General features: G+C 48.6%; 1 protein-coding gene across 2 annotated transcripts in view; it reads right to left on the reverse strand.

The window, feature by feature from the left end:
* Positions 1-27,055, reverse strand: part of SLCO3A1 (solute carrier organic anion transporter family member 3A1) — a 377,208-nt gene that overhangs the window by 69,057 nt on the left and 281,096 nt on the right. For both annotated transcript variants that reach the window (XM_027520729.1, XM_027520728.1), the window contains exons 3-4: positions 21,078-21,176; positions 6,862-7,125 (exon numbers count right to left, since the gene is read on the reverse strand). In XM_027520729.1, coding sequence (XP_027376530.1) covers positions 6,862-7,125; positions 21,078-21,176 — 363 coding nt within the window. The remainder of the gene's footprint in view (positions 1-6,861; positions 7,126-21,077; positions 21,177-27,055) is intronic.

The raw sequence follows: 27,055 nt of genomic DNA on the forward strand, positions 1-27,055 counted from the left end.
AGAGGAACTAAAGAGCCTCTTGATGAAGGTGAAAGAGGAGAGTGAAAAAGTTGGCTTAAACTAATACAATTATGTAAAGTTTAAAAATAAAATAAAATTAAAAAAAAAAAAACTTAATGTTCAAAAAACCAAGGTCATGGCATTAGGTCCCATCACTTCATGGCAAATAGATGGGGAAACAATGGAAATAGTGACAGACTATTTTCTTGGGCTCCAAAATCACTGGATAATGACTGCAGCCATGAAATTAAGCTTGCTCCTTGGAAGAAAAGCTATGACAAACCAAGATAGCATATTAAAAAGCAGAGACATCACTTTGCTGACAAAGGTCTATCTAGTCAAAGATATGATTTTTCTAGTAGTCATGAATGGATGTGAGAGTTGGACCATAGAGAAGGCTGAGTGCCAAAGAATTGATGCTTTTGAACTGTGGTGGTGGAGAAGACTCTTGAGAGTCCCTTGGACTGCAAGGAAATCAAACCAGTCAATCCTAAAGGAAGTCAGTCCTGAATATCCATTGGAAGGACTGATGCTGAAGCTGAAGGCCCAGTCCTTTGGCCACTTGATGGGAAGAGCTGACTCACTGGAAAAGATCCTGATGCTGGGAAAGATTGAGTGCGGGAGGAGAAGGGGATGACAGAGGATGAGATGGTTGGATGGCATCACCGACTCAATGGACATGAGTTTGAGCAAGCTCCAGGAGATAGTGAAGGACAGGGAAGCCTGGACGGGGTAGGAGTGGGCATAGCACAAGGGTAGGGATGTGGGGGCTCCTGAAAGGTGACCCAGCAAAATGTTCTGAAGAACAAGATGAGAGATGAGGGGCCTTAGAGCCAGGAACTTCCCTTCCCTGGTGGCTCAGATGGTAAAGCGTCTGCCTACAATGCGGGAGACCCGGGTTCAATCCCTGGGTCAGGGAGATCCCCTGGAGAAGGAAATGGCAACCCACTCCAGTACTGTTCCCTGGAGAAATCCATGGATGGAGGAGTCTGGTGGGCTACAGTCATAGGGCCACAAAGAGTTGGACACGACTGAGCGACTTCACTTTCACTTTCAGAGCCAGGAAGGAAAAGTTATTTGATGGCACAGTTGAGAGGCAAAAATGTGTCTTGGATATGTAGGCTCCCACCTGGGGGAGTGCTAGAGTTTTAGGAGCCCAAGCATTTGTTCACCAGCTGCCTGCTTTGTGAACTGGTTATGTGACAGTCACCACCAGACAGGGACTTCTGGGCTTCTGGGAAGAAGTGACTGCTTTTCTACACAGTTCTGGAAAAGATTCTGAGCTTTCCATCTCTCACCTTCTCATAACAAAACCCAACCGGTGGCCAACTTTGTAGAAACAGACCTTCAAAGCCTGCTTTGAGGGGAGAGAGCACTAGAAAGGGATTACAGGTTTGAAGTCCTCTGTCACCGAACAGGAGCTCTGTGTCTTACCAGGGTCCATGACCCCTGGGATCTAATGCCTGATGACCTGAGGTGGAGTCGATGTAACAATAATAGAAGTAAAGTGCACAATAAATGCAATGTGCTTGAATGAATGGAAAACTGGTGTCTTCGATGAAACCTGTACCTAGTTCCAAAAAGGTTGGGACCACTGCTGTTAACCTAGAAACAGAGCTAAGTCCTAATATTGGCCTTATGCAGCTTCTATACAGTTACACCAGACACCACATGGCAAAACCAAGGGGAGCTGAATGGCATGGCTAAGGTTGCATGATTAGGAAGTGGCTGAGCTGGATTTAGACCAGGTTTTCATTCCAATCCCAAAGAAAGGCAATGCCAAAGAATGCTCAAACTACCGCACAATTGCACTCATCTCACACGCTAGTAAAGTAATGCTCAAAATTCTCCAAGCCAGGCTTCAGCAATATGTGAACCGTGAACTTCCTGATGTTCAAGCTGGTTTTAGAAAAGGCAGAGGAACCAGAGATCAAATTGCTAACATCTGCTGGATCATGGAAAAAGCAAGAGAGTTCCAGAAAAACATCTATTTCTGTTTTATCGACTATGCCAAAGCCTTTGACTGTGTGGATCACAATAAACTGTGGAAAATTCTGAAAGAGATGGGAATACCAGACCACCTGATCTGCCTCTTGAGAAATTTGTATGCAGGTCAGGAAGCAACAGTTAGAACTGGACATGGAACAACAGACTGCTTCCAAATAGGAAAAGGAGTACGTCAAGGCTGTATATTGTCACCCTGCTTATTTAACTTATATGCAGAATACATCATGAGAAACGCTGGACTGGAAGAAACACAAACTGGAATCAAGATTGCCGGGAGAAATATCAATAACCTCAGATATGCAGATGACACCACCCTTATGGCAGAAAGTGAAGAGGAACTCAAAAGCCTCTTGATCAAAATGAAAGTGGAGAGTGAAAAAGCTGGCTTAAAGCTCAACATTCAGAAAACGAAGATCATGGCATCCGGTCCCACCACTTCATGGGAAATAGATGGGGAAACAGTGGAAACAGTGTCAGACTTTATTTTTGGGGGCTCCAAAATCACTACAGATGGTGACTGCAGCCATGAAATTAAAAGACGCTTACTCCTTGGAAGGAAAGTTATGACCAACCTAGACAGCATATTAAAAAGCAGAGAGATTACTTTGCCAACAAAGGTCCATCTAGTCAAGGCTATGGTTTTTCCTGTGGTCATGTATGGATGTGAGAGTTGGACTGTGAAGAAGGCTGAGCACCGAAGAACTGATGCTTTTGAACTGTGGTGTTGGAGAAGACTCTTGAGAGTCCCTTGGACTGCAAGGAGATCCAACCAGTCCATTTTGAAGGAGATCAGCCCTGGGATTTCTTTGGAAGGAACGATGCTAAAGCTGAAACTCCAGTACTTTGGCCTCCTCATGCCAAGAGTTGTCTCATTGGAAAAGACGCTGATGCTGGGAGGGATTGGGGGCAGGAGGAGAAGGGGACGACAGAGGATGAGATGGCTGGATGGCATCGCTGACTCGATGGATGTGAGTCTGAGTGAACTCCGGGAGTTGGTGATGCACAGGGAGGCCTGGCATGCTGCGATTCATGGGGTCGCAAAGAGTCGGACACGAGTGAGCGACTGATCTGATCTGAGGAGCCTTATGGCCCTACCAGAGCAGAAGAGGCTGCGTTTCAGTCCCACCGGGGAGGGGGATGGTGTGGCTATTCTTATGCCAGCTCTTCTCAGGCACCTTTGCTTTCTAGAGAGCTTGGCAGGAGACACAAGTTGATGGCTGGACTAGGAACCCTTTAGTAGTAGTCATGTACGAATGTGAGAGCTGGACCATAAAGAAGGCTGAGCGCCGAAGAACTGATGTTCTTGAACTGTGGTGCTGGAGAAGACTCTTGAGAGTCCCTTGGACAGCAAGGAGATCAAACCAGTCAATCCTAAAGGAAATCAACCCTGAATATTCACTGGAAGAACTGATGCTGAAGCTCCGATACTTTGGCTACCTGATGTGAAAAGCTGACTCATTGGAAAAGACCCTGATGCTGGGAAAGATTGAGGGCAGGAGGAGAAGGGGATGACAGAGGATGAGATGGTTGGATGGCATCATTGACTCAACGGACATGAGTTTGAATAAACTCTGGAAGATAGTGAAGGACAGGGAAGCCTGGAGTGCTGCAGTCCATGGAGTCACAAAGAGTCACACACAACTTACTGACTGAACAACAGCAAGCTCAAATGAAACGAATGAGAAACTGCAACCTATAGATCCATAGAGCAATGCTAATTTCTCTAACATGTGCGACAATGCTCAGCCTATCCGTACTCATAAGCGTGCTGCATACTGTATGCAGACCAGTTGGGCTTTCCAGGCTGTAAATCAGATTGAAGAGTTTGGGAGTGCCTGGCAGCTTCATGTGGTGCTTTTGGTGGAAATGTCCATGTGGCGGAAACACTTTGTCTCGGGTGGAAAAAGTGAAGGCTCTAAACCACCATGGCCCCCTCTTCATGAGCTGGCAAGTGCAAAATTTGTTGATTCCCATAACAGCTCACTCCACTGGACTCTGGCTCCTGGGGATTTTTCTAGATGCACTGCCTTCCTCTCCTGCTGGGACATCCTTTAGGTCCATGAATGGATCTGATGCTGCTGGGAATCACTAATTCTAAATTAAAAACCATTAATTATCAGAGGGGAGCCCACATATACACGGGCTGTAACCGTGGAGGCTCTGGTCTAGGAGTCTCCGCCCTGTCTACCCATCTGTGTACTTGCCAGGCCAGCCACAGCACACCCAGCACTCACCTTGCCACTGCTTCAGCTTTGCCCACTGCAGGCCTCCCCTGCTACCATATAAGCTCCAGCATGTAAGCTTCCTTGCTCACTGCTGTGTCTCTGGTGCTGGTGATTTAGTTGCTAAGTCGTTTCTGACTCTTATGACCCTATGGACTGAAATCCCCAGGCTCCTCTGTCCATGGGATTCTCCAGGCAAGAATACTGGAGTGGGTTGCCATTTCCTTCTCCAGGGGATCTTCCTGATCTAGGGATTGAACCTGGGTCTCCAGCATTGCAGGCAGATTCTTCACCCACTGCTGTGTCCCTGGAGCTTGGCAGAGTCTCAGAAAATGGTGACTGAACTAACAAATGGGCTAACCAGAGACTGGATCAGAGCCTGAGAGTTCTGGAGCTGTGACATCCTCCAAACGTGGCTCAGCTCTGTCTGGGATGACCCAAGCCCTGCCTTCCTTGCCCGTCTGTTGTATTTCCATAATGCAGGGCTGCCTGGTGCTGTCATCGTCACCACCTTAGGCTACCTTGCTGGCTTGCTGGCCTGTCTCTACCCTGGACAGTGAGTTCTTTGATGGCATAATTGTATTTTTTTTTTTTTTAATCTGTGTATCCCCAGAGATGAAAGGCAAGAGATTACAGGTATAGGTCTTCCCATGAAAGACTCAGGAAAGCAAGCCATCCTGGGGTAAGGAAATATTGGGTTGGTCAAAAGGTTAGTTCAGGTTTTGCCATTAAGATGTTACAGGAAAACCCAAAGGAACTGTACTGCCAACCTAATACCTGGAAAGGCTACCACCAGATAGGTCCAAGTGTCTGCAAGGCCCATTCTCATGCCAGCCCCAGCTGTTGCTGTGAATCTGTTCCCTGGGATGCTGTAGCCAGCTGTGCTATCAGAGGGGTGTTAAGCATCACCCTCCAGCCACCTGGGGGCTCCTGAAGGGGACCTGTTTGGGGAGTCTTATTTTATGAGGCACAGACTCCTGAGACTCTAAGCCAAGGCAACCTCAGAAGATATAAAGCAGGTGGCCTTCTCATCTTAAAAATAAAAAAAAAACAACTTAGGCTCAGACGTAAAGAATTTGCCTGCAATGCAAGAGAGATCCAGGTTCTATCCCTAGGTCAGGAAGATCCCCTGGAGAAGGAAATGGCAGCCCACTCCAGTATTCATGCCTGGAGAATTCCATGGACAGAGGAGCCTGGCAGGCCACAGTCCATAGGGTTGCAAAGTGTTGGACATGACTGAACAACCAACACTCACTTTCTCATCTAAAAGTGCACTCTGATCCTTAGAGAGATGTATTTTAAGATCGTCTACAGATAATTCCACATTACGACTTTGGTAGAAGCCATCACAGAACATGGAGTGAAATAGGACATTAGGTTGTTAAATTAGCATCTTCTGGGAATTAGCACAAGTTCCTTGAATCCCTCCCTGGCTACTAGGTGGTATTTACAGACAGTCTCCACAGGCAGTGCCTGAATTCTCAAGATCAGGCTGTCACCCAGGAACTGTGTTATAACTCCATGCTCGTGGAGATGAAGCATGGACAGGGTAATAACCACAGGGCCAGTGAAGGGTGGGACGGGGATCTGAGCTCAAGGTCATCTGAGGTTCTCACTGCTGTTTTCAAGCATCTCCAGAGACAGTGCCCCTCATTAGAGCCCAGTAGAGGCACTCATCAGACCTCTAAAGCAAGCACTGTGAGCCCGAGGTGGCAGCTGCTGACGGTGGGCCAGGCCACATGCCTGGTTCCTGCAAAGAAATCACCGTCTACCTCTTTCCCACCCCAGCCTCACCGAGAAGGAACGCTGCAGCCTTGCTCCTGCCCGCTTCCCAAATCTAGCACGTTCTTCAGGACACCCAGCAAGAAGGGGTCCTTGAATTAGGGAGCACTGCACATCTCTCTTAAGTGGGGAGAGGGGGCAGCTTTGAGGCTGCCCATCATCACCCTCACCTCTAAGATGCTGAGCCAAATATAGAAAGCACCAGGGGGTGTGTGGGGGGGGACTCCTCATTTTCATTCTGCATCACTGTTTGTGTCTCTTTTGTGAAAAAAATATGCACTTCTTTTCCCTCTAAAAACGATGGTGAGCACTTTGCCACTCTCTGAAGTGGGACTTCGTTATCAAGACTTGAGTTAATATTTCCTTCCAGAGGAACATGGCTCTCATCTCTAATGGAGGGGCTGGAGGGCCAGAGAGAATCTAAGGAAATGCACTCTGGATGTGGCTTTTCAAGAACGCCTGCATCAGGCAAAGAGAACCAGCTTCAAAGTCTTTTCCTGCTTTCATGTGCTTGCAAGTGGCCTGGAAGAGTTCAAAGCAGGGGGCAGGGTGGGGGCATGAAACATCCGGCTCCCTCCTTCCCTCCCCACTTTCTTCCTTCTACGGACACTTATATTTATCCTACACCAGGTGCAATGTTAGCCACTGGGTTCTCAGCTGGGAGGATCTCGTCTGCTGCCCCTTCAATAAATGGTAGTCCCTTTGTTTTTGCTTTATAAAGTGCATTTACTTCTCAGGGGTCAGTTAAGCACAGGACCAGGGAAGGCAGATCATGTAAAACCAAGGGGATTCTGTTTCAAGTCCCCCAGCATCCAGTCCTGAGCGTCCCTCAAGAAGGAGGTGTCCTTACCTCTCAGCTGCTGGAAGCAAGAGGCGCTGCTGTCTGGCTCCAGGGGGTGTCTCAGGACCCCGTTGCTGGGTTTGGGTCTCTCGTATTCTCTTTCGGGGAGCATGGCCTGCTCGCTCTCCAAGGCGGGGTCTGAGTGTGGGGGCAGAGACTGTGGGAACCCGAACATCAAGACGGAAGAGAAGAAGAGTAAGGCACCGCAGAGCAGAAAGCCACCCCACCAGGCTCCGATCCAGCGGGGGTCGTCTGGGGTGATGTCCAGGTTACCTGCAACAACCAGAGAGAGCACGGTTAACAGGAGAGCAGCAGGCAGGGCCGGGCACTTGGCTGAGGCTTGCAATCAGCTGTACAGACAGGCCAGGGGTGGGGAAGAGTGGACAATGGGCAGAGCAGCCTGGGGCCTCCTAGCTGTGCTTCTGGTTTTCCCCAAGCTGAAGGCTGATCGCATTCCCTCCTTAATTTTCTTGTCTACTTTGTGCTTGTATCTGTCTAAACAAAAACAGTGAGAAGCCAGACACCCCCTGAATTTAGGCAGGCATTGACTGACTTGGCAGAGCTGCCAAGGTCTGCTAACAAAAGCACAGGGAGACAGAAACATTAATCGTTCAAGGGTGTATTTTTATTATGTATGTTCACACTCACCGCCCCCACAAAGCTGCTACCCTGAGATCCCCTTCCACACCGCATTCTCCCAGCCTTAAATTGGTTCACAGATCATATAGAGCGGTGCAGAACGGAAACCAAGAGCCAGGACACCTGGAAAGAAACCCTGCCCACTTCTCACAGTGCGACCTCAGGCTAGCGATCTGAACTCCACGCCTCAGCAGAACTGATCTATAGAATGCTGATTATTATGACGTACTTACCCTGATCGAGTTCGGAAGATCAAATGAGCCACACCAGACACAAAGTGCTCAGAACAGTGTCTGGCGCGTGCTTAAGCACTTAATTGATGTGAGCTTAATATTCATGGTGAGGGTTCTTTTCCTAAGCTGCTAGCGTGTATGTGTGTGTGAGCAGTAGTTGCTCAGTCATGTCTGACTCTCAGCGACTTCATGGACTAATTCTCCCAGCAAGGATACTGGAGTGGGTAGCCATGCCCTTCTCCAGGGGATCTTCCCAACTGAGGGATCAAACCTGGATCTCCTGCATTGCAGGCACATTCTTAACCATCTGAGCCACCAGGGAAGCTGATGGGGATGGGTTAATTCAAACTTCCGTGATGGCCTGTGGTCTGGGGGCCAGTCCTCTACTGAAAGCTCCGTAGCCAGTGTCTATGCTTTGAGGCTCCATGCGAGTGGTGTGGCCTTCTAGTACTATGACTTGTTTGACTTTCCAGCTGGAGTCAAGAAGATGCACATTTCTGTTGCCCCCTTGGTAGATGTTTTTCCTTCTTTCCACGTCTCCCTTGCAGAGCAGGGCGCTCCCACGTGAGCTGCTTAGAGATATCTCTGATGATGATCCCACGCCCCTGGAGCACAGAAGGAAACTCATCTCAGCGATCTGGGATACAGCAAATGAGCTAAGAAGTAATGAGGCTGCAGGCCTGGACGGGCTTGGGAAGAGAAATGACCGCAGTCACGGGATGAGCACTCCCCCATGTCTAAGTGCTCTTCCTGAAGACTCTTCAGTTATCAGTGATGAAAATGCCAGCTGTCATCTGCCGAGGGCTCACTCTGCACCGGGCGCTATGTGGAGTTCCAATCAACCCTCCCCACAACCCTATGAGGCAGAGCTTTTTTTTAAATTGTCCTTATATAATACAGATGGAGAAATCAAGGCTTAGAAAGGCTGGGTGTGGGCTTCCTCGATGGCTCCATGGTAAAGAATCTGCCTGCCAGTGGAGACAAATTTGATCCCTGGTCTGGTAAGCTCCCACGTGCCACGAAGCAACGAAGCCTGTGTGCCGGAACCACTGAGCTTGTACTCCAGAGACTGGGAACCACAACTACTGAAGCCCACCTGCCCTAGAGCCCGTGTTTTGCAGCAAGAGGAGCCACTGCAGTGAGAAGTCCATGCACCGCAAACGGAGAGTAGCCCCACTAGCTGCAAATAGAGAAAAAGTCTGTGCAGCAACGAAGATCCAGCACAGCCAAAAACAAATAAATAAAATTATATTAAAAAAAAAAAAAAAAGGAACTGGAAAGGCTGAGTGCCTTGCCTACATCCACAGAGTTGAAGACCAGAACATAGGGATCCAGATGCCAAGGGCTCTGCTCTCTCCCTCTTGACTGGCAGGCCTTTGTTTCGGGCTCTCTAGAGGGTTCTTAATGGATAATTCCTCTGCTCTGGGCAGTGGGTAAGATGACCAGCTCTTCTGATGGGTGGCAACTTGGCTTTTGGAACACTGGTGGTCTCTAACCTGGAGGCCTTGACATCAACCAAGCAGCAATAGCCAGGGCACTTGAATGGACCAGATGCTTTTGTGCAGGTACATGCTGGAGAGGAGAAAGCGCATACTCTAGTGGGCTTGCTGAATCTCACTATTTCTACTTACTAGCGTGTGATATTAAATCCCACTCTTGCTACTTACTAGCATGTGATGCTGGGAAAGTTACTCACCCTCCCTGACTCTTAGTTTCATCATTTGCAGAATAAAGATGATAGATAGCCAAGGACAGTGGTTACCAGGCTGAGAGGTAATGAACCAGCATCTCCTGACACATAGTAGGCTCTTACCTATTGGAGAGCTTAATCTTGAACTTTTAGGGGTATATTTATGTCAATGGGAATTTTAAGGTATAGATTTTTTTTCATTTAACAATGCATTGTAAAGATCTCTCAAAATTACCACACATTATATTAATGCTATGTAATATTCCATTTTAGGGATTACATAAATTTTTAGCTAGTTTCTTAAGTCTTGTATACTGAGGTATTTTTTAATCTTTTTATTGATATCAACACTTCTGAGAAGAGCTTCCTAGTAGCTCAGTCACTGGATATAAACAGTATTTTTAAAGTAAATTCCTATATGGAGAAATTTTGCATGGCACTAATGCACAATTAGGGCTTCCCTAGTGGCTCAGTGGTAAATAATCCATCTGCCAATGCAAGAGATGTGGGTTTGATCCTTGGGTGGGGAAGATCCCCTGGTGAAGGAAATGACAACCCTCTCCAGTATTCTTGCCTAGAAATCTCATGGCCAGAGGAGCCTGGTGGGCTATAGTCCGTAGGGTCACAAAGAGTTTGACAGAACTTAGGGACTAAACAACAGCAATGCACAATTATATGCCTTCTGATGGTTATTAACAAGTAGGAGTCTAATTTACCAGTGTCAGTTTCCATTGCTATCGGGGGTGTGAAAATGCTTGGTCTTCAAACCCATCTACTCCAACAAAAGGTACAGATTTTTTTTTTTTAAGTACAGTGTAGAAAAACAGGGTGATGTTGAAAGCATCTTTATGCAAACAGGAGAAGAGAAAAGGAAGTCACACCACCCTGGAGCTGAGCAAGACTGTTCGCACCAATCCCTTACTGTTTTCCTTCACCTGCTGCCAAGCACTGAATGAAAACAAAAGATGGGAAAGGGGAAATACAGTATTTCCCTCCTCTGTCTCTGGGCCCCATAAAGCTGCCAGATGTGAGCCAGCAGGGGGAGGGAAAGCCTAGCAGCTGTTTGGGAGAAGGAAATCAGAAGCACGTGGACAGTCATATTTTAGATAGGAAGTTAGTGACTGCTATACGGTGAGAAAGCACTCCTGGGAGAGGGGCGGCCCTGGGGGAGGCGGGCGTTTGTGTGAAAGTGAGGCGACTCGCTCCCTGCGGGCTTGTGTCTGCAGGCAGAAAGCCAGTATGTGCTCACAGTTCCTGAGACAGGGCTAGGACCCACCTGTGACAGCATCAGCGCACACCGGCCGCTTTGGAAGGGGCGGGCGGGGCGGGTCTGCAGAAGGCAGGGATCTGAAGAACCAGGAAAATCACGGCTGACTATTCTGGGAAGTATTGATTTTTTTCCCCTCTGTTTCAATTATCCAGTGGACGGTGGCAGGGAGAGAAATAACAGGCTGAGAAGAAACTACTCAGCCTTGGAGCGGGCTGCCCTCAGGACCGGCCAGCCTCATGAGCAGAGCTTCGGCCTGGTTCTGGGAGCTCTTGCGGAGACAGTGAATGCTTGACACCAGCCTGAGACACATCTTTTCTTTTTCAAATTTGTAAAAATTGAAGCAGAGTTGCTTTGTGGGCTTGCCAGATGGAGCTAGTGGTGAAGAACCTGCCTGTCAGTGCAGCAGACATAAGAGACCTGGAGTCGATCCCTGGGTTGGGAAGATCCCCTGGAGGAGGGCATGGCAACCCACTCCAGTAGTCTTGCCTGGAGAATCCCATGGACAGAGGAGCCTGGAGGGCTACAGTCCATGGGATCACAAAAAGTCAGACCAGACTGAAGTGACTTAGCACATATATGTAATTGTTTTACAATGATGTGTTAGTTTCTGCTGTACAATGAAGTGAATCAGCCAAATGTATACATATATCTGCTTCCTCCCACCCCTCTATCCCTGCCAACCCCTCTAGGTCATCACAGAGCATCAAGCTGGGCTCCCTGTGCTATAAAGCAGATTCCCACTATATATCTGTTTTACACATAATATGTATACATATCAATGTTAGTCTCTCAATCTGTCCCACCCTCCCCTTTCCCCCACCCCATGTCCACATTGGATGTTCTCTACAGGTATGTCTCTATTCCTGCCCTGAACATAGGTTCACCTGTATCCGTTTTCTAGATTTCACGGATATACATTAATATATGATATTTTTCTCTTTCTGACTTATTTCACTCTGTATGACAGACTCTAGGTCCACCCACATCTCTGCTAATGATCCAATTTCATTTTTCTGAGGCACTTCCTTACTCTACCTATCTCAACAATGAATAGTATTTTTAAGATGCCTCTTGGCCATTGAAGCTGACTATCACCCCCTCTGGCCTGGCAATTGTCACAACTCAGCATTATCGAAACAAAAGCTACGACAAACCTAGATTGCATACTAAAAGCAGAGACACCACTTTGTCAACAAAGGTCCATATAGTCAAAACTGTGGTTTTCTCCAGTAGTCACGTACAGATGTGAGAGCTGGACCATAAAGGCTGAGCACTAAAGAATTGATGCTTTTGAACTGTGGTGCTGAAGAAGACTCGAGAGTCCCTTGGACTGCAAGGAGATCCAGCCAGTCCATCCTAAAGGAAATCAGTCCTGAATATCCATTGGAAAGACTGATGTTGAAGCTCCAATACTTTGGTCACCTGATGCAAAGAGCTGACTCATTGGAAAAGACCCTGATGCTGGGAAGGACAGAAGGCAGGAGGAAAAGGGGGCGGCAGAGGATGAGATGGTTGGATGGCATCACCGACTTGATGGACATGAGTTTGATCAAGCTCTGGGAGATGGTGAGGGATAGGGAAGCCTGGTGTGCTGCAGTCCATGGGGTCACGAAGAGTTGGATATGACTGAGCGACTGAATAATGACAACAAGAATTACTTACGTTGAAGGGGAGTTCTCTATGTGGATTGGCAAAGCATGTGTGGTAACATTACCCTACATCTGCACGTGGGTCTCCTCCTCTGAGAATGAGGATCTCACCTCCCTTCCTGTGGTGTTACACGTGGCCATCACCACAGAGTTTTGCGTCAAATGTGAGTGAGGAGACACATGTCACTTCCATGTGGCAATATATATAAGCTGGTGCATGACTCCTATGCTCTTTTTTTTCCTGCTTGATTGTGAAGCATGTGCAGTTCTCCCAAAGATGATGCCTAAGAAGCTATAATGAACAAAATATTCTTGCTGACCTGATTCGGGTATATAACACAAGCAGGAAATAAGTCTTTAGTATTCCCAAGTCACTGACATCTTGAGGGTGTTTGTTACTGCAGCATAACTCAGCCTACCCTGACTGGTACAAATGGCTTGTGCGTGCACAAGTGCGTGCTAAGTCACTTCAGTCTTGTCCAGCTCTTTCCGGCCCTATGGACTGTAGCCCACCAGGCTCCTCTGTCCATGGGATTCTCCAGACAAGAATACAGGAGTGGGTTGCCATGGCCTCCTCCAGGGGATCTTCCCCACCCAGGGATTGAACCCATGTCTTAGGCAATAAAAATTCCTAACTTTTAAGAAAAGCGGCCCTGGGTAGGCTTAGTATAACAAAGGTATTCTTTTAGGTCCAGGTAGAGAAGGCAATGGCACCCCCTCCAGTACTCTTGCCTGGAAAATCCCATGGACAGAGGAGCCTGGTAGACTGCAGTTCTTGGGGTCGCTAAGAGTCAGACACGACTGAGCAACTTCACTTTCACTTTTCACTTTCATGCATTGGAGACGGAAATGGCAACCCACTCCAGTGTTCTTGCCTGGAGAATCCCAGGGACAGGGGAGCCTGGTGGGCTGCCATCTATGGGGTCGCACAGAGTCAGACACGATTGAAGTGACTTAGCAGCAGTAGCAGAAGGCAAGGTGTGGAAATCTATTTCTCTTTCTATCTGGTTCTAATTAGTGTTTTGATTTTAAACATGGCTGCAGTTTCAGCCTTTTGACGAAGGCTGCTCTCAGGAGGATGCTCAGGATACAAGTGAAGAACATCAGTTTGTCTCATTTACTTAGAATGCATCAAATTGCCAATGGATCTAGAACTGTGGATAAAGAAAGATATTGAAAAGGATGGGGATGGAATCAGGGTCCTGGGCTGTGCAAACGCCTGGCATCCCCAGGAGACTCTGTGAATACCCTGGCTAAGCTCCCTCCAGTCACTTGCCTGCCCCTTGGTCATTTCAGGCACCAAGAAAAAAATGCTGGGAAGGAGCAGGGGGAGCCACGCCCGGGTCACCGTGAGGCCAGTGCGTGGTGGGTCTGCCTTTGCACAGGTGTCTACAGTCTGGTTATTGTTTTTGTCTAGTCACTCAGTATTGTCTGACTCTTGTGATTCCACAAACTGTAGCCTGCCAGGCTCCTCTGTCCATAGGACTTCCCAGGCAAGAATACTGCAGTGGGTTGCCATTTCCTTCTCCAGGGGATCTTCCTGACTCGGCGCTCAAACCCACATCTCCTATACTGGCAGGCAGATTCTTTACCACTGAACCACTGGAGCAGGCTTGTTAGGATTCCTGACTTAAACAATTCATTGCTCTGACTCTTCTACTCATGGAATCCAAGGTTGGGAGGGCTTTGTGGTTTCGTTGGGTGAGTTGAACAAGCTTTCAGCAGCTGCTTTCCCCTCTGCTGAAGGTCACACAAACATATGGGCTTTGTTGAGAATTCCCGCCAGTTCCAAGGCCTGCTACCATTGTAGGTTCAAAAAAAGGACTTCCCAGCAACAAGTTTAAACCAGCTGAAAACTAACTAACTAACCAAGCCACCCATGGGGATACCAAGACCGTGAGAAGAACAGATCAAAGCAAACTGGGAATATTTACTTAGTCTGGGGCCATTCTGATGTGTAAGCAATACTATGGCTCTCTGAGCAGTTTTTCTTTTTGTTCCCTTCAGCCCATTTACCTATTTTTCTAACCTATTTTGCAAAACTTTTGCTATGGGACTCAAGCATTCCAAAAGTATCATTATGTTACAGACCGAATTAGAAGCTGGAGGCAGGGAGGAGCTGAGGGTGGAGGGCAGCATGGACTGTTCCAAACCCCAGCTGCTGGGCTAATTAGTCCAACACGAAGGAATCTGGCGGCAGCAGCCAGAGTTGCAGGGGTCTCTGCTCGTCAACATTTTTATGAAGCCAGTAGATGAATCTGCCTTTTGGCAGCTGCAGACGCTGTGCAGCTGTGGCGAGGAGGGCTTTGAGGGGCCTGAGGCCATGTTGTACGGCCGTGTTGGCCAAGCCAGGTCATCTCAGCAAAGCCTCTGTTCACGAAAGGGGGCAGCCTTCTAGTTAAATGCCTGGAGATGTTTCAGGGAAGCGAGCTGCCCAACTGGGGTCAGACTGGCCTGAGCTTTGACTCCTAGTATCTATGGAAGTGAGTTCACTCTCTGTTCCTCATGACACCTAATTATACTGTGTGTTCACTAACCCCCAGGCACTGTGTCAACTTCTCTGTGCGATTAACTCATGTCATCCACACACAGACCCATGAGGACAAATGTCCCCAGGATCACACAGCCCGTAAGGGGTCCAGCTGGGATCTGAGTGGAGGTCTGGTCCCCATGTTCCAACTCAGAACTCCTAATCATTGCAAGAGGAGATGGCCACCTCATCTGATAATGCAGTGGTCTCCAACCTTTTTGGTACCGGGCACTGGTTTCAGATAAGATGATTTTTCATGGATCTGGGGGATGTGAGTGATGGGGAACAGCTATAAATACAGATGGAGCTTACCTCCTGCTCGGTGGCCTAGTATTAACAGGACCACTACCGGTCCATGGCCCAGGGGCCAGGGTGTTAACGGGCTGGCATTAGGACCCACCCTCTCATGGGAATGCTCCGCAGTTGCAATGAGGCGCTCGATGTACGGCTTCAAATATTAGTGAGTTCATGGCTGCCACTCATCAGGCTGTGAAGCCTCCACTGAGAAAAGCGGTAGGGCTTTTCTACACGTACACCTCTTAAATTGGGCACATCCTACCCTCTCTCTAGGCGTCAGTTTCCTTGTCTATGAAAGGCAAGACTTGGAAGAGAATTATGTCTGAGGTTCTTCCCAGCTCAGGGATGCTGGTATCCCACTCTTCTACCAAGTCCTTCTTTCTTCTATGTTTTGCTCTTCACTCATCTCAGTTCTACAAGCATATTCCAGAAAGGAACTTCTGCAGGCACCATCATTCCCTCCCCGCTAGCCTGGGCAAGGAGGTTTCTATCCTTAAGGAGAAGGGTCAAACAAGCCACACACACTCCCATGCAGACGACAGGCAGCAGCAACGGCAGAATCCCTTTGTCTGAGTACCCCCAGGGGAGGTACTCACGGTGTACCTCGGCTCCACAGCTGGTCTGTCCCGACAACCACTTGCCTCCCCTGCACCCCCCAGCTTCATCAACACACAGATTCCAACTGGGCTCCCTCATGTGTCTCACCTTTTCTGTAAGGTCAAAACTGTGGCTTTTCTAGTAGTCATGTACAAGATGTGAGAGTTGGACCATAAAGAAGGCGAGTGCCGAAGAATTGATGCTTTTGAACTGTGGTGTGGAGAAGACTCTTGAGAGTCCCTTGGACTGCAAGGAGATCCAACCAGTCCATCCTAAAGGAGATCAGTCCTGGGTGTTCATTGGAAGGACTGATGTTGAAGCTGAAACTCCAATACTTTGGCCATCTGATGCGAAGAGCTGACTCATTGGAAAAGACCCTGATGCTGGGAAAGACTGAGGGCAAGAGAAGAAGGGGATGACACAGGATGAGATGGTTGGATGGCAGTCTGAGCAAACTCCAGGAGACGGTGAAGGACAGGGAAGCCTGGCATGCTGCAGTCCATGGGGTCACAAAGAGTAGGACAAGACTGAGCTACTGAACAACAATTCCTCAACCACTGCCAGACTGCCTGGTGGAAGCCACAGTCTCTTTTCCAGCTGCCCCAGAACAAGGGCCTTCCAGGGACCTGCCTTGCCCACCTCACACAATTCCCAGGCTACTGCTTTTCCCAGTCCCTTGCCCAGCTCTCTGCTTGAATTTCAGAAACACATGGCTGTGTGTGTGGCCTGTGCATTCATGACGGGTGCACAGCCCTAAAGAGGTGCTCTGTCTTAGTTGGTGAGGAAGACAGGGAAGGGTCATCCTGAGAGAACTGAAAACCTGGTCCTTGAAATACAGCACTGATCCACTCGTAGATAGAGTGACAAGTTTCAGGCACAAGAGGGGAAACACTAAAATCTGGGGGGCTTCCCAGGTGGTGCTAGTGGTAAAGAACCCACAGCCAATGCAGGAGACATAAGAGATGCGAGTTTGATCCCTAGATAGAGAGGATCCCTGGAGGAGGGCACAGCAACCCGCTCCAGTATTGCCTGGAGAATCCCAGGGACAGAGGAGCCTGGCGAGCTACCGTCCGTGGGGTCGCAGAGTCAGACATGAATGAAGAGACTTAACACCCTGCAAACTGTGGAATTCTGACTGGGTCCTAACAGAATAAATTGTATTCCTGTGCCCTCTGCTGGTAAAGAGCAGCACCAGCCCTCCTGGAGCCTGCAGAAAGGAGGCAGACAAAGAGGGTGACTCACGGGCATCCATCTGTCCCTAGAGTTTCATCAGATTGGAAGTCCACTGTTACTCATGAGGGGGGAGGCAGCCATCAGCAGGATGCCCAGACGGAATGGAAACGTGCCCATCCGTCTCAGGCACCGGAGGCTTCAAACTGCCAGTGAGCAGAGGACCACGGATGCCAGTGCCTCACCTGGGCCTGAAGGGTGAGGACAGGTGTGGCGCAGAATGGGCGGGGACGACACCCCAGCCTGAGCAAAGGAACAGCTGCCCAGCAGACTGCGAGTGGACAGGCGGTGCCCCCTCCAGCCACGCGTGTGCCTCTCGGCCACTCCAGGCTCTGAGGAAAAGATGTTATTTCATTCCCAAGAAGAATCTTAGTGAGAGGGCGGGGTCTTAAAGTGGAAACACCCACCCATTGCTCACGGATCTGGGTTTTCTATAGATACACCTCTCAGATTGGGTACACCCCTTCCCAGGTGGCGTGAGTAGTAAAGAATCCACCTGCCATGGCAGGAGCCGCAGGAGACCCAGGTTCGATCCCTGGGTCGGGAAGATCCCCTGGAGGAGGGCGTGGAAATCCACTCCAATATTCTTGCCTGGAGAATCCCATGGACAGAGGACCCTGGCAGGCTACAGTCCATAGGGGTCACAAAGAGTTGGACACGATTGAAATGACTTAGTATGCCCATACTTCCCCTCTCTAGGAATCAGTTTCCTTGTCTATAAAATGCAAGAGTTGGAAGAGAGTGAAGTCTGAGGTTCTTTCTGGCTCAGGGATGCTGGTATTCCCCAAGTCTGGATCCACAGGGGCCCTGCCAATACACTGAGGGCAAAACTGGCTGCCTGGATACTTGCCTTCTCATCCCAGGCAGCCTTCCCCATGCTCTGGGAGGTTCCCTCTTCCTTCCCTTCCTTCGAGACTCCTGTCCTGTCCTGCCTTTGGTGCAGGGCAGAAGTGGGCTTTTTGTCCATAGGCAAGATGGGAGCTGACTCTCACCTGTGTGGTTTCTCTGACCAGGTCACCCCCTCATCCCATTCGCTAGGAATAGGATCAAAGGGCCAACCCAAAGCTACAAAACTGCAGCATTCAATCACCTCCTGAACAGACCCAGTGCTCTAAAAGAATAAATAAATAAGGCTGCATTTGATGTTTTTCCCCCTCCGTTTGGAAATTTGTAACATCATTAGTTACCAGTAAATATATCAGTGGAACTAAAGGAGTGAATCACAAAGTGACTTGATTGGATTTAAAACCACACAATGTCTTTGGGGTGAATTAGTAAATTTAGCACTGTCGAGAGATGATGAATGGAGAACCGGGGGACTGAGAGTTCTTATTGATCCTGGGAATAGATCAGGATGAGAAGAAGGGGAATGGCTTCCCACGCTGTTTTCAGAGAGGAAGGGAATGTGGCTTCTCGGCTTGCTAAGTTGCATTGGAACACAGCGCCCTTCTGCAGGCGTGTGGTTGAGTTGTGACCACATATGGTGGGGTCCCAGGCGGCGCTAGTAGTAAAGAATCTGCCTGCCAGTGCGAGAGCCGCAGGAGACATAGGGGGTTCGATCCCAGGGTCGGGAAGATCCCCTGGAGAGGGAAATGGCAACCTGCTCCATATTCTTGCCTAGAGAATCCCATGGACAGAGGAGCCTGGTGGGCTCTAGTCCATGGGATCAGAGAATCAGACACGACTGGAGCGACTAAGCAACAGTTTGGTGGGCAGTGCTTAAGACAGCCTCCAGTGATCCCCACCTCTGGAATTCATGTCCTTGTGGAAGGATTCCTTCTCCCCAGTGTAGACAGAAACAAGTGGCTTGCTTCTAACACAAAATGCAGCAGAAGCAACAAGGTGTCACTCCCGAGGCTAGGTTCTCAAAAGACTTCGGCTTTGTCTCAGGGGCTCTCACCCTATCCTGGGCTGTCTGCTCCCCAGAGGCCGTGCTGAGGTCAGCCCTGCAGAGAGGCCAATGGGAGCCAGCCTCAGAGTCCACCTGCCCAGGGCTGCCAACAGCCACTGGGGCTGCTTGGAAGCAGAGCCCCTCCAGGTGTGCTTTCTCATGATTTGAGACCAGGTCAACTCCTTGACTGCAGCCTCATAAGAGACCCTGAGCTGGAACCAGCCAGACTGAGGAGGGGAGGAGAAGGGGGCGACAGAGGATGAGATGGTTGGATGGCATCACCAACTCGATGGACATGAGTTTGAGCAAAGTCCAGGAGAAGGTGAAGGATAGGGAAGCCTGGTATGCTGCAGTCCATGGGGTCACAAAGAATCAGACACGACTCAGTGACTGAACAAAGCTGCTCCTGGGCTCCAGACCCAGAGAAATAAACTGAGATAATAACTCTTGCTTAAAGTCACTAACTTTGGGGTAATCTGCCATAAAGCAATAGATTAACACACCAGGCAGCTTGCTGGGGCCACTGAAATGTGAGTAGAAACAATGCATGTCATTTCTGAGGCAGAGCTGGTTTCTTGGCAACTGGGCAGGCAACAGTCAGATAAAACTTCTGTGAGCCTGGGTCTTGGAGGGACTACCAGGGGCCAGTCCCACCCTCTACTCACCCCAAATACCACTAACCTACACTGGATGTTCAGTACAGCTGAGAAACAGACTTTGGTTGCATAAAATCACCTTGATTTGGGAATTTCCTGTTACCATTGCATAGCCTGGGGCTTCCTTGGTGGTTCAGAATCTATCTGCAATGCGGGAGACCTGGGTTCGATCCCTGGGTCGGGAAGATTCCCCTGGAGAAAGAAATAGCAACCCACTCCTGTATTGTTGCCTGTGAAATCCCATGGACAGAGGAGCCTGGTGGGTTACAGTTCATGAGGTTGCAAAACGGTCAGACACAATTTAGTGACTACTCAACAACAACCGCATAGCCTAGTCCATATAGACTAGCATGCTATTCAATCCAGGGCCACAGACTGGTTGGTACTGGTGAGTGGCCTGGTAGGAACTGGGGTGCATAACAAGATGTGAGTGGCTGGCAAGTGAGCGAAGCTCCATCTGTATACACAGTCGCTCCTCATTGCTCACGTTGCCATCTGAACTCTACCTCCTGTCAGATCAGTGGCAGCATTAGACTCTCATTGGAGCGAGAACCCCGCTGTGAACTGCACACGAGAGGGATGGATGTTGTGCGCTCCTTATCAGAATCGTCCTGAAACCATCTACCACTGCTCACTGCCGGTCCACAGAAAAACTGTCTCCCACAAAACCAGTCTTTGGTGCCAAAAAGTTTGGCAACTGCTGCGCTAAAGTAGGGCACCCAGAGGAGGCTGAAAAACACGTTTAATCTTCCCATTAAGAACACTTCAAACACATAGGTTTGAAATATGATATACTTCCTTTAGGGTTTCCTAGGTGGTGCCAGTGGTAAAGAACCCGCCTGCCAATGCAGGAGATGCAAGAGACATGGGTTCGATCCCTGGGTCAGGAAGATCCCCTGGAGGAGGGCATGGCAACGAACTGCAGTGTTCTTGCCTGGAGAATCCCACGGACAGAGGAGCCTGGCGGCCTATAGTCCACGGGGTTGCACAGAGTCGAACACAACTGAAGCGACTTAGCACACAGCACATGTTTTCTTTAAAGCCCACCACAACAGTGTCTTATAGAAACAATTTTCAAAGGCGGTCTCCTTGATCCCATGTATACATTTGCACTTAGGTGCTCCAGTTTAAGAAACAGGGTCCTCTTATGGGTTCATGGACCAACGTTCAGTGGCCATGTGTGTTTACCGGGCATTTCCACATTTGTCCCCTCACTTACCTTACAACAGTCCTGAACGCAGATATAAGTTCTGTTACCCTGAATTTACAGATGAGGAAAATTCAGATTTGAAGAATGAAATCAACTCCAGGGGGTTATTAAGCCTCTAGGCAGACATGAGCAGAATACAGGCTTGAGTCCAGGCCCTCTGAACCAACACTCACCATCTTTTCTCTAATCTCAAGGGGGCCACCAGCTAGAGAGGAGGTTGCATTAAATAGTTGCTTCTTAGTAGGAAGGCTTTAGAACTCAGAGGGCTGGGGCTCCTTTGTGAAGGGGAAAGGGCTTACGGGTGGGGCTTAGAAATTGAGATAAATTCCTTACTTGTGTCAATGAAGACTGCATCCACATAGATTTTGGTACAGAAAGAGCCCAGGATAAATCCACAGGCTGGTCCAAACACCAGCATCGTGAACAGGATTCCTGAAAGAAGATGAAACCAAGATTAGATTAAAAGCAGAAGACATTCAATGAGCAAAACTGTCAAAGCGTGAGAAAACTGTTTTACATTGATCAGATGAGAGCTTTGATTAGACAAATGATATCAGAGGAATTAGTCTAAATATCCTAGAGGGGAAAGCTACTATTTTAATTTTTGGAAACCCTATTGAAGCACTATCACACAGGAATTCTGTAGCTTCCGTAGGTTGCTCTGAAATATTTCTAGGCCCCCAGTACATGTACTTTTTGGAGAAGGCAATGGCACCCCACTCCAGTACTCTTGCCTGGAAAATCCCATGGATGGAGGGGCCTGATAGGCTGCAGTCCATGGGGTCGCTAGAGTCAGACACGACTGAGCGACTTCACTTTCACTTCTCACTTTCATGCATTGGAGAAGGAAATGGCAACTCACTCCAGTGTTCTTGCCTGGAGAATCCCAGGGACGGGGGAGCCTGGTGGGCTACTGTCTATGGGGTCACACAGAGTCGGACATGACTAAAGCGACTTAGCAGCAGCAGCAGCACACGTACTTTTAGAGGACTCCACCCCATGTCACATCAGACCAATAAAATATATCCACGTTTATCATGAAAATTTTTTTTTTCGGCCATAAACATTTTGGGAAGGATTTTTATCATTTTGCACTCACACTGATTTAGCTTTATGTAATTCACTTAATTTACAGTTGGCAAAGACGTCTCAGCCCTTATTGTGCACACTCAGGAATTCTTATGAAGTGAGAAAAGTTGAAGCCACAAATTATTCTCCAATGTAATGAAATGTTTATGGACATTAAATTTAGCACATAACAAAGCTGACATAATGGCATGCTTTGAGCACATTTAATTAGACATTTTATTAATTTCAGTTTTGCGGGCCCCTCCCACTCGTATTTTTGGAATTGCTCTCTGTTGTTGCTGTAACAGCTGTTCAGGACTCAAGCTCTTTCATAGGACTTGAGAAGATAGTACCAGGCATGTGCCTAAGCACTGGGTTCACAAAAAAACTCATTCTGGTTTTTCTTTAACAGCGTGTGGGAAAACCCCAACGTTTCTGGCCCACCTGATATGTATCTAATAGATACAGTACCTGCAATTTTGCACAAAACTTTTGGTTCATTCTGGAAAAAACAATGAGCCCAAACTAAAAAGCCATCATTTGGTTCTCCACGTAACCAAATTTCAACTTGAGCACTGACAGTTCACAAGGCCCTAGGAATAAAACTAACAGTAAAGAAGTGCTTTTTTCTTAGGAAGCTGGTTACCTGTGGGGGCAACAAGCAGACAGCCTGGAGGGTGCAGGCTAACAGGTCTATGTGGGCACATCTAACAGGCCTATGTGGGCACATCAAAAACAGGGTAGGAAATGGATTTGACCAGAGGGAATCTGAGCTCAGTGGAGGGTAATTCTGGTTTGCTCACAGAGTAGACTAACTCAGCCTGAAATCTCCAGAGATGGATCTGCTCAAATACTTATCCACTCAATCAATACTTATTGAGTTCCTTTGCACCAACCAGCCTTCTTAGGGAGAGGACTCAGTGTTGAAACAAACAATATAAAATCCAAACCTTCCTGGAGCTCACTGACTTGGAAGGGAGAAGAAAACAAAACTAAAGAAACCAAGGGACTATTACTCAGCCATAAAAAGGAATGGAATGGTGCCTTTTGCAGAGATGTGGATGGACCTAGAGTCTGTCATACAGAATGAAGTAAGTCAGAAAGAGGAAAACAAATACCATACATTAATGCATATATGTGAAATCTAAAGAATGCTACAGGCGATCTTATTCACAAAGAAGAAAGAGAGACACAGACAGAGAACAAACATGCAGATACCAAGGGGGAAGGTGGGGTGGAATTAATTCAGAGACTGGGATCGACACACATCCACTATTGATGGAGAAGGAAACGGCAACCCACTCCAGCATCCTTGCCTGGAGAATCCCATGGACAGAGGAGCCTGGGGGCTACAGTCTATGGGGTCACACAGAGTCAGACGCGACTGAAGTGACTTAGCACAGCATGGCACATACCATTGATACTATGTATGAAATTAGTAACTAACGAGAACCTACTGTGTAGCACAGGGAACTCTGCTCAGTGCTCTGTGGTAATCTAAATGGGAAGGAAACCTAAAGAAGAGGTGATGTATGTATACATATAACTGATTCGCTTTGCTGTATAGCAGAAACTAAGGCAATACTGTAAAGCAACTATACTCAAAGGAAAAAGAACTCTAGACAGGAGCTTGGCTGATTTCTACATACTTGGCAAAGGAAACCAGGTCTTTTTCACTTTTAGACCAGAACCCAGAATCCCAAAGCAAGTACTTAAAGATGTCTTATAAAGAATGCTGTTTGATGAAGGAAGGGATGAAAGAGGATGGTTTCCATCACAGGAATGGAATCCTGTGAATTCCACTGAGGAATGAATCCACCCTCAGTGAAATCCTACTCTTAGATTTGGAGCAATCTAGAAGTTCAAGTGTCTCAAGATAGCCACTCCTGTACCCAGCTGGTGAGCCTGGTCTCCCAGTTATTCCTGTTTATAGGAATCCAGAGAGCAGCAAACCTACTTTATTACAACACTTGCTCTGGTTTGTCACAACTTAGGTTGAAATAACTGAACAGAGAAAACTGAGAGAAGTGGGGGTATTTTTGGAAGGGTCTAGAATGTAGGGAATCTTTCAAAGATGGGCTAGAAGAATTAGGAGGATTGACCTTAGCTGGGCCGAGTTAGGGAGAAGAGTGATCTTGGCTCTACTCGATGGATGAAGGAAAGGGAAGCAGGAAGAGATGCTGAGAAAGATACAGGGTCAAGAGTGTGGACAGGGGGTGTCCAAGGTAAGAGCAGCACCCAAGGGAGACTGAGGGACTTGCTGCTTCAGGGCAAATCCTGAAACCAGTTATGTCCTGAGCAGGACACAGATGAAGGCAGAGGGGAGCCACTGGTCAGAAGTAAACTGACTACTCAGGCCGTTCCCAAAGAAAGGGACTTGAAGACAGGGACACAATTCTCTTGCCCAGAACCATCCCTCTGACTCCCCTTCCATGCTCCTGGCATTTGCTCCGACTTCCAGCACCACCACCCCCGCCCCCTCCTCACATGGTAACATGCTTCTTTGCATGCAAATTAAATACCCCCACAATCAATGTAACAATCACTGCTCCATCCCCCACAGAGTGAACAATAAAAATTATAATCTTGAATAGGTCAAAGGACCCAGCGTTTAGTGTCAAGGAAAAGAAACAGCCAATGAGCTTCAGAGCTGGTGTTGAGAGTGTATTGCCCCTCCCCAACGTGGGGGCAGCGGAGAGTGTGGACAGGCCAGTGTCACGGGAAGCTGGAGACTCCAGGCCTTGGGTGCCCTGTCCTTCTGCAACTTATGACACAAACGGGGGGCATCCCTCAAGCTCAGGGGCCCACAGGAGCCCTGTGGGGCCCAGACAGGTCAGCCATCCGTTCTGGTAGCTCCAACAGGCAGAGGCCACTGCAGCGGAGCCACGTGCCAAGGTGACCGCTCCATCCGGTTCCTCTAGGACAGGGCTCGGGTCTCTGAAATGCTGGACTGTGGCTCTCCATTTTAACAGGACAGAACTCTCTCCCAAAGAAACCCGATAGCATGGCTTCCCTGGTGGCTCAGGGGTAAAGAATCCATCGGCCAATGCAGGAGACATGGGTTCGATCCCTGATTCTGGAAGATCCCACATGTCGCGAAGCAACTAAGCCCGTGTGCCACAACCATTGTGCTCTGGAGCCAGCCTGGGAGCCACAAGTACTGAGCATGTGCTCTATAGCCTGGAAATAGCAACTACTGAGCCCACGTGCCACAACTACTGAAGCCCGCACGCCTTAGTGGCCACGCTCTGCATCAAGGGAAGCCATAGCAATGAGAAACCCATGCGCGGCAACTAGAGAGCAGCCAGCCCCGACTTGCCACTAGAGAAAAGTCTGTGTAGCAACAAAGACAAATCACAGTCAAAAAATAAAAATAAATAAATTATGAAAAAAAGAAAAGTCATAGAATCTCATCCCCAAAACAAACAAACAAAAAGATGTATGACGTGCATTTTTGTGCAACGGGCACCCCCTCCTTGTTTGAAATCTCTGGGGACATCTTTAATTTATCTTTTTTATTTTAAACCTTTTGTTTCGTATTGGGGTACAGCCGATGAACAAATGATGCTGGGATAGTTGCAGGTGAACAGTGAAGGGACTCAGCCGTACACATACAGCTATCCATGGTCTCTGGGTGCATTTTTTAAAAAGCAGCTCTTCCTCAGAGATATGCCAACTGAACCTCTAGTAGCAACAGATTCCAGAATGTTCTCCAAGGGATGATCCAGTAGTGGGGATGGCTTCATGCATCAGGAAGCACCCTTTCTGCTGCAGAAATATCTCAGGGTAACAGCTCAGATCACGCAGCATCAGAGGGCACAGTCCTGGGTCTGCAGAGGATGCTGTTCCCCTGACAGCCTGTGAGGTCGGCTGTGATCTTACAGAAAGGCACTTTGGAATGTGCTTCCTCACTCTCTTGTCCATTCATCCCACCAGGCTGTGATTTTGTTCTTGTTTAGCAACCACCCCCCACCTCCCCAAAACCAAACCAAACAAAACACACAGCCGCTCTGCCTAAGAAGACAGACGGTCCAGCGCTAAAATCCACCCAGCATCCCTGTGTTGAATGGTGAGGACCTCCAGGTCCTGGGGTCGCTGTAGCGGGGTGGGGTGAGGGGTGGGGGTGTAGGTTACTCAGTGGCGCGTTGCTGCCCCCTACTGTCTGCCAGGCTGTATGTTCGGGAGGGGAGCCTGAGAGGCAGAGATCAGAGAAAGGAGAGTGGCCCCCTCCTGTGCTGCCACTCTAAGCCCGCTGCTTTACAAGCTTAATCTCCTGTAATCCATTCAGTGACCTCGATGGGGGAGTCTCCTGGGCCCATTTCACAGCAGAAGGAAAGGTTCAGCACCTCCCTTCCCAACAAAGGAGCCAGGAGGCAGCGCAGTGTGCCCCGCAGCCGTGTTTCTCTCATCCCCTCAGACAGCTCAGGAGATAGCAGGGGACACCTGGGTGCAGATCCCAGGCCCACCACTTCCTAGCTCTGGGCGCTCTGGGGAAGTCACTTCCTGGTGCCTCAGCTTTCCCCATCTGTAAAATGGGAATGATACGAGGCCTACTCCGCAGGGAGGACTTAATGACCTCGTATCTGTAAAGCTCTGAGAACAGGGTCTGGCACCTAGAAAGAGTCATGAAAATACTAAATAGGCGTCCCTTATGTCTCTTCCTCTATAACGAAGGCCACCACACCTGGGTTCCCAGTCCTCCCTCTCCTCCCATGCCTCATTTACTAAAACCAGCAGCAGGCAAGAGGGGCTGGAGCTGGGGGTAGGCCAGGTCGCAGAGAGGGAAGTAGGAGGCAGCCGTGATCTCAAGTCTCACGAGGGTCCAGACAGACTGGCCGTCCAGAGTCCACCCCATGCTCTGACTGCCCACCCGCCAAGAGCATTCTGATGTTAACCTGGCTTCCCAGGGACATGATGACTGAACGAAGGGAGAGGGGATGGAGTGACTCCCATGATGATCAAACTCTGGCATCCTGCTCTGAACACAGGCCTTCTGTAAATTAGGGTAGTGTAAATCTGCAGTTCCCCAACTGTGGGCCAAGGCACACCAGGATACGACTGTGAACTCACAGGGGTGCAGCAAAATGTTTTAAGTTTTCGAGGGAAACCCAGTGATATCTGACATTTGTCAGATGCTACTTGTACAACTACTCGCCACTACCCGCTCAAGGTAGCTGATGGTTTCAACACTGGATTGAGCTACATTCAACTACATCCTGTCTTAGTGAACTGAGTAGTTGCTG

Source organism: Bos indicus x Bos taurus, chromosome 21 (assembly GCF_003369695.1).
Source record: "Bos indicus x Bos taurus breed Angus x Brahman F1 hybrid chromosome 21, Bos_hybrid_MaternalHap_v2.0, whole genome shotgun sequence".
In the NCBI taxonomy this organism is placed as follows: domain Eukaryota; kingdom Metazoa; phylum Chordata; class Mammalia; order Artiodactyla; family Bovidae; genus Bos; species Bos indicus x Bos taurus.